Genomic DNA, 13,367 nt, shown 5'->3' with positions numbered 1-13,367 from the left:
AGATAGTGGATGCATTGGTTTTGATTTTCCAGAATTCCCTAGATTGTAGAATGGTCCCCATGGATTCGAAGGTAGCAAATGTAACCCCGCTATTCAAAAAAAGGAGGGAGTGAGAAAACAGGGAACTATAGGTCAGTTAGCCTGACATCAGTAGTAGGGAAAATGCTAAAATCTATTATTAAGGACATAGTAACAGGACACTTAGAAAACCATAATATGACTAGGCAGAGTCAATACGGTTTTATGAAAAGGAAATCGTGCTTGACAAATCTATTAGAGTTTTTCTGAGGGTGTAACTGGCAGGCTAGGTAAAGGGGAATCAGTGGATGTAATATATTTGGATTTTCAAAAGGCATTCAACAAGGTGCCACATAAGAGGTTGTTACACAAGATTAGGGCTCATGGGATTGGGGGTAATTTATTATCATGGATAGAGGATTGGTTAATGGACAGAAAACAGAGAGTAGGAATAAACGACTCATTTTCGGGTTGGCAGCTTGTAACTAGTGGGGTGCCGCAGGGATCGGTGCTTGGGCCTCAGCTATTTACAATCTATATTAATGACTTAGATGAAGGGACCGAGTGTAAAGTATCCAAGTTTGCTGATGATACAAAGCCAGGTGGAAAAGTAAGCTGTGAGGAGGACACAAAGAGTCTGCAAAGGGATATCGCTGGGTTAAGCGAGTGGGCAAGCAATGGCAGATGGAGTATAATTTGGGGTAATGTGAGGTTATTCACTTTGGTAGGAAAAAAAAGGAATATTTTTTAAATGGTGAGAAACTATTAAATGTTGATGTTCAGAGGGATTTGGGTGTCCTTGTAGACAAATCACAGAAAGTTAACATGCAGGTACAGCAACCAATCAGGAAGGAAAATGGTATGTTGGCCTTTATTGCAAGGGGGTTGGAGTACAAGAGTAAGGAAGTCTTGCTGCAATTGTATAGGGCTTTGGTGAGACCACACCTGGAGTACTGTGTGCAGTTTTGGTCTCCTTATCTAAGGAAGGATATACTTGCCTTAGAGGAGGTGCAATGAAGGTTCACTAGATTAATTCCTGGGATGAGAGGGTTGTCCTATGAGGAAAGATTGAGTAGAACGGGCCTATACTTTCTGGGGTTTAGAAGAATGAGAGGTGATCTCACTGAAACATAAAAGATTCTAAGAGGGCTTGTCAGGGTAGATGCTGAGAGAATGTTTCCCCAAGCTGGAGAGTCTAGAACTAGGGGACATAGTCTCAGGATAAGGGGTTGGACATTTGGGACTGAGATGAGGAGAAATTTCTTCACTCAGAGGGTCATGAATATTTGGAACTCTCTACTCCAGAGGGCTGCGGATGCTCAGTCGTTGAGTATATTCAAGAGATCGATAGATTTTTGGAGTCTAAGGGAATCAAGGGATATGGGGATCAGGCATATGGAGTTGAGGTAGAAGATCAGCCTTGATCTTATTGAATGGCAGAGCAGGCCTATTTCTGCTCCAATTTCTTATGCTCATATATTCTTAAAATGAGTAAAGGCATAATACCCAACTTTTTTGCTTTTTGTGCCAATGCACAGCAGATATGGGTATGCATCAATATGAAAGGGACAGTATGACTCATGAGTCAGGCAAGCAACTTAACATACTGCATGGCTTGGGACTGAGTATATTATAATGTTAGCCTAGTTTGAAGCCACAAATACCAGGTAGTTTGTTGGATCTCCTGTGAACTTTATAAAGTTACTTCTGATACTTTTTAATGTTAGTGACAGTTCCATTCAATTTCTCATAACATTGCAAATTAGCTGCCTGGAACTGGCACAGAAATACGAGTGCAATGGCAGCCTTTGAGTTCTCTGATGCTTGTAAGAACAAATGTTAATAAAATCAGACAATAGTGCTGAAATTGGTAGGGCAAACTTAATGTGTGGAATTATTAAGGCTGTTACAACCTAATTAAGGTCTAAATTGAAAATATCAAGCCATGGCAAGCAGCACTACCACTGGGAATAGGAAATGACTATTAGGGCCTGTGTTAGCAGTAATAATGCTGAAAAGAGTAGAAAATACATTTTTGATAGTGCTGATACAGCTGACTGGTCAAACCATAAATCTTCATACAAAGAACTGAGCAACTCACAGGGCTGAATTTCCTTCTCAGTATAACTTGAGAGGAAGGAAAATCAGGCAGAGAGCCTTTTTACCGTCTCCCTGCCATCTGATGCCACTTCCATGATTTCCCACTGGAACTGAGATCAGGCGTTTAATACACCCACACAAGTATGGGTGGCCATATTATAATTATATGCAAATGATGGGAATACATCATACGGCACATTTCCTGTCATTTGCACCTTAGTGACACTGGGAACTAGGAATGCCGTGCATTCATGCTATCTAAGGTTGGAATGGGCCTCAGGGGGAATTAAAAATTAAATGGCCACTTTGCCTAGCGCAGAATCAGTGATTGCACCAGGCAAGGTGGAAGATTTGAAATAAAAAATAAATATTTTTAATTTTTGGCACTTCAGCTGGCTCTGCAAGCCACACACAATATTCCCCCCCCCCCCACCCCACTGTGTTGGACCATCCAGCCATGCTGGAGATTGCCAAATTTATTCAAATGGTTCTGACCCTGCGAAATTGGCCAGGGTCAGGGATGGAGACAGTGCAAGCAGGCTCCAGCCCCTCCAAGGTAACATGCCGTTGTTTCCAAGAGGAATATTCACCTGCACATGTCTTAAAGCATCCAAGATGGTGGTAGGTTTTCATGACTGTATTTCAACACAGGAAACTGTGAGATAGGAAGTGGGTTTAAGACAACTGTGGGGTTTTCTTTTGGAAAGTGTGATGAAAGGTGAGTGTAGCTGTTGTGGTTTTTCTGCTGAAACATCATTGCTAAAAATAGAAGCAGTTTTGGAATTTTATAAACCTCTCAAGAATTTATCTGTAAGTAGATATAATGCTTGCTTTTTGCTATCTGAAAAATAAAAATGAAAAGGTAAGGGTAAATCTATCTGTAATATATCGAAAGTCTTAGTTTAGATTTTCTACTGGAGTTACACCATAGAGCTGGTGGATGTATTCTAATTATATGCAAATGGCAGGAATATGTCATATAGCCTCAACCCTGAAATATCAGTTGGGATCAGAACCTCACCATACTTCAGCCAGCATAACAACTGAGCAGAAAATCTAGGCTGTTATATTTGGTGCGCACTTCCTGTGTCATTCTTATTTTACTTTAGCCATCACACTTCAGATGTCACACTTTGGATGTCATGCATTAGTATATTCTCTGATTCACTGTGAACGATGCCTGATAGTTTAAAAAAATTACTATTACTTCTCAGGATGTGGATGTTACCGGCAAGGCTGGTATTTATTGCCCATCCCGAGTTGCCCTTAGAAGGCGGTGGTGGGTCTTCTTCTTGAACAGCTGCATGTAGCGGTTTGATACAACTGAGCGGGTTGCTAGGCAGTTAAGAGTTAACCATGTTGATGTGGGACTGGAGTCACGTGTAGGCCAGACCGGTTAAGAATTGTAAACAATTTTACAACACCAAGTTATAGTCCAGCAATTTTATTTTAAATTCACAAGCTTTCGGAGATTTTCTCCTTCCTCAGGCAAATGTTTCAAGATCTCCTTGAAGCCTACGCATTTATACATATTGAACAATAATACATGGTGTTTACAGACTGCCCCTGCAACTGCCCGTTGCCAAGGCAATCACCGTGTTCAGACAGAGAGGTGTTACCTGCAGAACCTCCGAATACACATTCAACAAAAAAACAAACAGGGAAAAAAAACAGAGAAAAAAAAACACAGAGAGAGGCAGAAACATCCGGATAAGACCGGTTAAGGACAGCAGGTTTCCTTTCTTAAAGGGCATGAGTGAATCAGTTGGGTTTTTAAGACAATCCGACAGCTTCATGGTCACTCTTATGATTAACAACTTTTTATTTCCAGATTTTTAAAAAACTGAATTCAAATTCTTAAACTACCATGGTGGGATTTGCACTCATGTTCACTGGACTATTAGTCCAGGCCTCTGGGTTACTAGTCCAGTAACATAACCACTACACTATCATACCCTAATACATTAAAGGGTTTGCAGATAGCATGCATTTCCGGTAAGTGTCACACTTATTTCCTGTAACACTTTCCTTGTCACACTTTGTTGATAACATCTCTACTGTTCCAGAACTGTTTAGTCTAATGGACCAGAAGCAAAGCCTCAGGAGATCTGCTATTGTACATTGTGTAAAGCAAGGATTTCCTGTGTCCCTGTAAAGTAGCACTTAATTACTTCATCCTGTCATGTTATTGCCATCATGCTACTTATGTCATGCTTGCCTGTAATGCCTACCTGTTACCCTTAAACTATCCTTACTATACTTACCTTCCTTTGAATCCTCTTTGCAAGGCACTGTACATATACCTAAGGCCTTCTCAAATCCAGCCTCATGCTTCTTGCTACTTCCATTTCTCCACTCTCCTCTACCAAACCTCTTCAGCTGCAACCCCAAGCCCTGACCCTATTGTCAGCACTGCCACCCCCGCTGCACCTCAGTCCTCCTGTGTCTCCTATTGCCCTGACCTAACCACTCCCAGCCCCTACCCCCACATTAACAAAAACTGCACACCAAGCATGACTAGGAACTGGCTTTAAGTTGCTGAAGTACTTCCAGTACTTTTAGAAGCCTTTTCCCTATTAAAAGAACTTAACCAATTTAAAGCAGGCTCCCAGTCATAACTGAGAATATGATGTTTCTCATTGGGATTGAGGCAGAATTCCCAAAATGGCTTCTCCAGCACTCCCAGACTAATGCTTCTGTATCCCATGACCCCTGTTCCTAATGCTTTCTTCTAAGTTTATGTCTCTCCAGCAAACCTGAGCCCAAGGCATCAAGTCTTAGTTCAATGATCTTAGACTTGGGATCATCCTAGCTCCCCTTCTCTGCACCTTCGCTAGAGCCACAAGAGTAGATTTTAAATATCAGGCGGCTGATCGGCGGGGTGTAAAACAGGCTGCCGATTCGCTGTCACCTGTTTTGCGCTCCCGCCCAAGACCAATTTCACTCCCTGTCTATAGTTTATAGTCTATAGTTTCTAGGATTTGACTTTAATCCTTTTTTAAAATAAGGACACTACATGTGCCTTTTCTGTCACTACCCCAGGTCTCAGTGGGCTAGTGACAATATTTACCAGGGCATCACACAACACTTCTCCCATTTCTTTCAATACCCTAGGAAAAATTAAATCTGGACCTATTGCTTTCTCTATCTTGAGCCCTTTTAACTTAGCTAACAAGATTTCCTTTGAGACCTGCAAACAACTTATCTGAGTTTTAGTCTTATCTGCTATGTAAGGGGAACATCCAACCTTCTTCCTCTTCTGCCATGCCTTTATCATTATTTATAATCTTCCCACATCCTGTAATGGTCTTACTTGTTCCCTAACTGACCTTTGATTCCTAACATAAACAAACTTTTATAACCTTCCCATTGTTTTGACTCTTTTCTACAATACTCCTTTCTAGATTCATTTTAGCTTGCCTAGTAATTAGTTTTGTTAACGTTAATTGCTTTGCTATAGTAAAACAGTATTAAAATGGAGAGGTCTCTTGGTTCACAAGGAAGTCCTTGACTGGTGGGAATGACTTTGCCTTGTTTGCTTCCCTGAATAGTTGGCATCTGGGAGACTGTGTACAATAATAGAAATGGGAGAGGGAGAAGAAATAAAGATGAAAAAATCAAATGGAGGCACTTAAAATTAATGGAAAGAAATAACAGTGGGTATATTATGAAATTGATCCCGCTTGTTCTAGGTATTTTGTCTTTTGTATCTTAATAATTTGAGGACATTCCATGTTTTACCTGTTTTAATGGTCTTCCCTCCATTGATTGTGACTTTCCCTTTTTCCTCTACCTAGCTGAGAGAAAAGAGCAAATGATATGTATCTTGAAAAATAAGTCTAAATACACAATATTCTGGAAGATTAAATTTTTGTTATGGCTAGGTGGAGTAAAATAACAATTATACTTTGTTCACAGGGTATCCTCCAGGGCTGCAATCAGATGTGCGCAGGGTATCTGTTCCAGCAAGACAAACAGTACGATGTATCCTATGACACAGGAGATAAAGCAATACAGTGTGGCCGTCACGTGGACATTTTCAAGTTTTGGCTGATGTGGAAAGCTAAGGTAACGTAACCTTGGTTGAAGTCCTTAATTGTCAGCTTGACATGTTGCAAACACCTGCTTGCCTGAATTAGTGGTTACATAGATGATTTGTTTTTCAGCACTAAAACTGACCAGTTTGTCCTTGGAAAAGGGGAAACTAGGATCCAAAAATGCATTAAAAAAGTCAGATAATTAAAACAAATGTAACTTACCGAAAACATGCAGAAAACATGAGGAGTAGGAAATCTGTGTCTGCACTCAACAGTCCATGATTGTCCACCCATTCACTTTAATGGGTCACAGATCGGAATTTCTACCTCATGAAATTTAGGCTACAATTAATGGGCAGATTTCTGTTTAGTACCACTGAGATTTAAATTATTTAGAGGATGTATGTCCATGTTCCCCGAATTTGGAGTTAATCCTGCCTGTAATTTTGGTTTCAAAAGTGCAGAATTGAGGTATGCATTAACCTGGGTCAGATTCCCCCCTATAATGTTTGTAGGTGATTTTTTTTCTTTTTGAAAAGCCATAATCGCCACTGGATGGTGCTTCTGTAAAGACTGCAAATATCAAACAGAACGTTCTGGAAAATCATCTCTTACAGCTCTGCAGCGTAGTTTCAGATGAGGTTGCCTTGGTAACAAAAGTGGTCTAGTTACAGCACTGTGGAACATTGGAAATACTTGCTGTAGTGGAATTGACTATCTCATGGTTATATACACAAGTACCAGAAATGACTTCCTATACCTTGGCAGTGAAATTAAATGGGAATACATCATCCTCGATGTGTATGGCTGTGGAGATCTAAATATCTAAACATTCAACAGCTACAAGTACGAATCTTTTAAAATATAAATACACATATAATTTTTTAGCAAACACAGCTGGCTTAGAAATCTTTAAACTAACCCCCAGTCTGAATTGAAATAATGAGAAGAGTATAAAGGGTTTCCTCTAATATTTTATGATAATGCCTGGATAGAGAAAATGGAGCTGGCTTTCTTCCAAGCCCCTCTGCCCAAGCACGGGGCAGAAGGGACTTGTGCCTAAAAGTGGGAGAGGAATTTGAGAGGCTTGCAGCAACAGTAATTGCCACCAGCTCTGGGGCCTTCTGGCTGCTATTCAACAAAATATGTCTTATCGCTTCTTAAAGTCCAGAATAAATAGGAGATGGAAAGGAGTTTGGTAACATTGGTTCAACAGCCTGGGACAGTGGGAGCAGGTGGTGGGGAATGGGAGAAATGGAGGGATGCAAAGGTCTAGGAGTAATGGGGAAAGAGCTACTTGGATTTGGAAGTAGTAGTGGGATAGCTTTCAGGGTATAGGAATTCTAGGAGTAGGGTGGAAGTGATAGAGGGAAGTCTTGAAGTGTGGAAGCACTGAGATTGGTGTAGCAAATACAGGAGCATCAGGGAAGAGGTTGCTGGGTGTGGAAGTGCTTGGAATGGATTTCACGGTGGGAACACAGGGGAGAGTTCTGGGACTGGAAGTAGTGGGTGATGGTCACAGGGTGCAGGAGTATTGGGGATGGGAGTGCGAGATTCTGGGATGACTGGGGAGAGAGGTCTCAGAGTATTTGGATCATAGAAGGTGACTGGAACTTCCTTTCTCATGCAAGTAACTTTGTCAGATTTCCTATAGATGCTTAGCATCAGGTTGAAAGGGCCATGGGATTCTTTAGTGGCAGGATTCCCAAAAGTACAAGGGGCCATAGATTGAATCGATATAAACCGTCATTTAGAAAGGCACAGATTAATCAAGGACAGTCAACATGGATTTGTTAAGGGAAGGTCGTGTCTAAATAACTTGATTGAATTTTTTGAGGAGGTAACACGTTTGATGCAGTGTACGTGGATTTTAGCAAGGCTTTTAACAAGGTCCCACATGACAGACTTGTCAAAAATGTAAAAGCCCATGGGATCCAAGGGAAAGTGGCTAGCTGGTTCAGTGGCAGGAAGCAAAGGGGTAATGGTTGACAGGTGTTTTTGCAACTGGAAGGCTGTTTCCAGTGGGGTTCCGCAAGGCTCAGTACTAGGTCCCCTGCTTTTTGTGGTATAAATTAATGATTTGGAATTGAATGCAGGGGGCTTGATCAAGAAGTTTGCAGATGATACAAAAATGGCCTGTGTGCTTGATAGAGAGGAGAAAAGCTGTAGACTGCAGGAAGATATCAGTGGACTGGTCAGGTGGGCAGAAAAGTGGCAAATGGAATTCAATCCAGAGGTAATACATTTGGGGAGGGCAAACAAGGGAAGGGAGTACACAATAAATGGGAGGATACCTAGTGTTGTAGAGGAACAAGGGGACCTTGGAGTACATGTGCACAGATCCCTGAAGGTAGCAGGTGGTTAAAAAGGCATGTGGGATACTTTCCTTTATTAGCCGAGGCATAGAATATAAGAGCAGGGAGGTTATGCTAAAACTGTATAAAACATTGGTTAGGCTGCAGCTTGAGTACTGCATACAGTTCTGGTCGCCGCATTACAGGAAAGATGTGAATGCACTAGAGAGGATACAGAGGAGATTTACGAGGATGTTGCCAGGGCTGGAGAATTTTAGTTACAAGAAAAGATTGGATAGGCTGAGGTTGTTTTCTTTGGAACAAAGGAGGCTGATGGGAGATTTAATTGAGGTATATAAAATTATGATGGGACTAGATAGAGTGGATAGGGAGGACCTATTTCCCTTAGCAGAGGGGTCAGTGATCAGGGGACATAGATTTAAAGTATTTGGTAGAAGGATTAGAGGGGAGCTGAGGAGAATTTTTTTCACCCAGAGGGTGGTGGGGGTCTGGAACTCACTGCCTGAAAGGGTGGTAGAGGGAGAAACCCTCAACTCATTTAAAAAGTACTTGGATATGCACTTGAAGTGCTGTAACCTACAGGGCTACGGACCAAGAGCTGGAAAGTGGGATTAAACTGGATAGCTCTTTCTCGGTTGGTACGGACACTGTGAGCCGAATGGCCTCCTTCTGTGCTGTAACTTTCTTTGATTCTATGATTATATTAAGACCAGCACTAATACAAGATGAAAGGCAAATATGCATCTGGTTCCTGGGTGATAAAGGCACTTTAGCCTTGGCTGATGACACCTGTGTGATTCTCCAGCATCCCAGCAAAACTAAAAAAAAGAGGTCCATTTAACCCCCAGGGTTTAATTTTTTTTTATTCGTTCATGGGAAGTGGGCGTCGCTGGCAACGCCAGCATTTATTGCCCATCCCTAATTCCCTTGAGAAGGTGGTGGTGAGCCACCTTCTTGAACCGCTGCAGTACCCACAGTGCTGTTAGGTAGGGAATTCCAGGATTTTGACCCAGCGACGATGAAGGAACGATGATATATTTCCAAGTCGGGATGGTGTGTGACTTGGAGGGGAATGTGCAGATGGTGTTATTCCCATGTGCCTGCTGCCCTTGTCCTTCTAGGTGGTAGAGGTCACGGGTTTGGGAGGTGCTGTCGAAGAAGCCTTGGCGAGTTGCTGCAGTGCATCCTGTGGATGGTACACACTGCAGCCACTGTGCGCCGGTGGTGAAGGGAGTGGATATTTTGGGTGGTGGATGGGGTGTCAATCAAGCGGGCTGCTTTGTCCTGGATGGTGTTGAGCTTCTTGAGTGTTGTTGGAGCTGCACTTATTCAGGCAAGTGGAGAGTAATCCATCACACTCCTGATTTGTGCCTTGTAGATGGTGGGAAGGCTTTGGTCAGTCAGGAGATGAATCATTCGCCGCAGAATACCCAGCCTCTGACCTGCTCTTGTAGCCACAGTATTTATGTGGCTGATCCAGTTAAGTTTCTGGTCAATGGTGACCCCCCAGGATGTTGATAGTGAGGGATTCGGCGATGGTAATGCTGTTGAATGTCAAGGGGAGGTGGTTAGACTCTCTCTTGTTGGAGATGGTCATTGCCTGGCACTTGTCTGGTGTGAATGTTGCTTGCCACTTATCAGCCCAAGCCTGGATGTTGTCCAGGTCTTGCTGCATGTGGGCATGGACTGCTTCATTATCTGAGGGGTTGCGAATGGAACTGAACACTGTGCAATCGTCAGCGAACATCCCCATTTCTGACCGTATGATGGAGGGAAGGTTATTGATGAAGCAGCTGAAGATGGTTGGGCCTAGGACACTGCCCTGAGGAACTCCTGCAACAGTGTCCTGGGGCTGAGATGATTGGCCTCCAACAACCACTACCATCTTCCTTTGTGCTAGGTATGACCCCAGCCACTGGAGAGTTTTCCCCCTGATTCCCATTGACTTCAATTTTACTCGGGCTCCTTGGTGCCACACTCGGTCAAATGCTGCCTGATGTCAAGGGCAGTCACTCTCACCTCACGTCTGGAATTCAGCTCTTTTGTCCATGTTTGGACCAAGGCTGTAATGAAGTCTGGAGCTGAGTGGTCCTGGCGGAACCCAAACTGAGCATCGGTGAGTAGGTTATTGGTGAGTAAGTGCCGCTTGATAGCACTGTCGACGACACCTTCCATCACTTTGCTGATGATTGAGAGTAGACTGATGCGGTGGTAATTGGCCGGATTGGATTTGCCCTGCTTTTTATGGACAGGACATACCTGGGCAATTTTCCACATTGTCGGGTAGATGCCAGTGTTGTAGCTGTACTGGAACAATTTGGCTAGAGGCACGGCTAGTTCTGGAGCACAAGTCTTCAGCACTACAGCTGGGATGTTGTCGGGGCCCATAGCCTATGCTCTATCCAGTGCACTCAGCCGTTTCTTGATATCACGTGGAGTGAATCAAATTAGCCAGAAGTCTGGCTTCTGTGATGGTGGGGATATCGGGAGGAGGCCGAGATGGATCATCTACTCGGCACTTCTGGCTGAAGGTGGTTGCAAATGCTTCAGCCTTGTCTTTTGCACTCACGTGCTGGGCTCTGCCATCATTGAGGATGGGGATGTTTGCAGAGCCTCCTCCTCCTGTTAGTTGTTTAATTGTCCACCACCATTCATGACTGGATGTGGCAGGACTGCAGAGCTTTGATCTGATCCATTGGTTGTGGAATCGCTTAGCTCTGTCTATAACATGTTGCTTCCGTTGTTTAGCATGCATGTAGTCCTGTGTTGTATCTTCACCAGATTGGCACCTCATTTTTAGGTACGCCTGGTGCTGCTGCTTGCATGCTTTTCTACACTCCTCATTGAACCAGGGTTGATCCCCTGGCTTGTTTGTAATGTTAGAGTGAGGAATATGCCAGGCCATGAGGTTACAGTTTTGAGCTGCTAGATCTGTTCTGCATCTATAATTGAACACATCATTTGAATGTTAAAGGCATGCTTCAGGTGCCTCGATAAGTCTGGTTGGGCTTTGTAATACAGACCTGCATGAGTGTCCAGGATTGTAGTGTTGAGCTGCATGCTCCAAAATGTTGCTTTGTCAAGAGGACTTCTTATAGATGTTGTGTAAGAGGAAGGTAACAGAAGGCAATGGGGAAGAAGGTGACTAGCACCAGCAGTAGCAAGAGGCTGCTGAGGAGAGCCCTCTGCTAGAATTCGCAGTCGTCCGCAACCATTGTATTCTGGGTACCTTTCTTCAGAACTGGCTTTCTCAACTGCATGAGCAGTCCAGTCCATCTGAGAATCCACAATGCCAACAAACTTCTGCACTACCATTCAAACAAACAGATCCCATTCGTCACATTGCATCGCAGCTATATCCAAACTGTTGCAAAAACTAAGGAGACAAAAGCATGAACTTTAGCAACTCAGAATAATTTATTTCTTGCCCTCAATTATCATAACTTCTGATCACTGTGCTTTCTCTGGGTGCTCTTCTGCTCTTCTACCTGTGCCTAATATGGTGCTCCTCCTAAGTGCAGTGTGAGTAGCCAGAGTGTGTGAACCTCTTGGGATTGTAGTGTTCTTCCATGCCTGACGTATAAGTTCTGAGAAGGACTAGCTGCAGGCTGCATCTTCAGTGCTGTTTAAAGGCAACCTGTCTTACCACATGAGAGGATTGGCCAGAGAACATGTTTGACCTGCTATCTTGAGAGACAGCAGGATTATGTGAGCACCTTTCTGCCAGATCACTGGTGCTGAGTACTGGATCTCCAAGGACATTAATCAGCAGGAAAGCAGACTGAATAGCACCAATAAGATCTTATGGTTGTCTCCAACTGGTTACCAATTCTGTCCAAACCAGAAGAGATAGTCTTGTTGAAATAGTTCCCTGAGGTCAGCAGTGTGAATTAACAGAGAGGAAGTTCATAGAAATCATAGAATGATAGAAAGGTTACGGCACAGAAGGAGGCCATTCGGCCCATCAAGTCTGCACCGGCTCTATGCAAGAGCAATCCAGTTAGTCCCACTCCCCCGCCCTTTCCCTGTAGCCCTGCAATATTTTTCCTTTCAAGTACTTATCCAGTTCCCTTTTGAAGGCTATGATTGAATCTGCCTCCACTACCCCCTTGGGCAGTGCATTCCAGATCCTAACCACTCGCTGTGTAAAAAGGATTTTCCTCATGTCACTTTTGGTTCTTTTGCCAATCACCTTAAATCTATGTCCTCTGGTCCTTGACCCTTCCGCCAATGGGAACAGTTTCTCTCTATCCACTCTGTCTAGACCCGTCACGATTTTGAATACCTCTATCAAATCTCCTCGCAACTGTCTCTGTTCCAAGGAGAACAACCCCAGCTTCTCCTGTCTATCCATGTTACTAAAGTTCCTCATCCCTGGAATCATTCTAGTAAATCTCTTCTGCACCCTTTCTAAGGCCTTCACATCTTTCCCGAAGTGTGGTGCCCAGAACTGGACACAATACTCTAGTTGTGGCCGAATCAATGTTTTATGAAGTTTCATCATGACTTCCATACTTTTGTACTCTATGCCACTATTTATAAAGCCCAGGATCCCATATCCTTTTTTAACCACTTTCTCAACCTGCCCTGCCAACTTCAACGATTTATGCACATATATCCCAGATCTCTCTGTTCCTGTACCCCTTTTAGAGATGTGCCCTCTAGTTTATATTGCCTCTCCTCGTTCTTCCTACTGCAATGTATCACTTTGCATTTTTCTGTGTTAAATTTCATCTGCCACGTGTCCACCCATTCCACCAGCCTGTCTATATCCTCTTGAAGTCTATCACAATCCTCCTCACTGTTTACTACCCTTCCAAATTTTGTGTCATCTGCAAATTTTGAAACTGTGCCCTGTACACCCAAGTCCAAGTCGTTAATATATATCAAGAAAAGC

General features: G+C 43.2%; 1 protein-coding gene across 2 annotated transcripts in view; it reads left to right on the top strand.

Moving 5' to 3' along the window:
- Positions 1-13,367, top strand: part of LOC137323302 (glutamate decarboxylase 1) — a 53,829-nt gene that overhangs the window by 24,139 nt on the left and 16,323 nt on the right. For both annotated transcript variants that reach the window (XM_067986794.1, XM_067986795.1), the window contains exon 13: positions 6,037-6,186. In XM_067986794.1, coding sequence (XP_067842895.1) covers positions 6,037-6,186 — 150 coding nt within the window. The remainder of the gene's footprint in view (positions 1-6,036; positions 6,187-13,367) is intronic.

The sequence above is a fragment of the Heptranchias perlo genome, chromosome 7 (genome assembly GCF_035084215.1).
Source record: "Heptranchias perlo isolate sHepPer1 chromosome 7, sHepPer1.hap1, whole genome shotgun sequence".
Classification (NCBI taxonomy): domain Eukaryota; kingdom Metazoa; phylum Chordata; class Chondrichthyes; order Hexanchiformes; family Hexanchidae; genus Heptranchias; species Heptranchias perlo.
The sequence above is the reverse complement of the archived record's forward strand: the minus strand, read 5'-3'. Positions and strand labels throughout refer to the sequence as shown.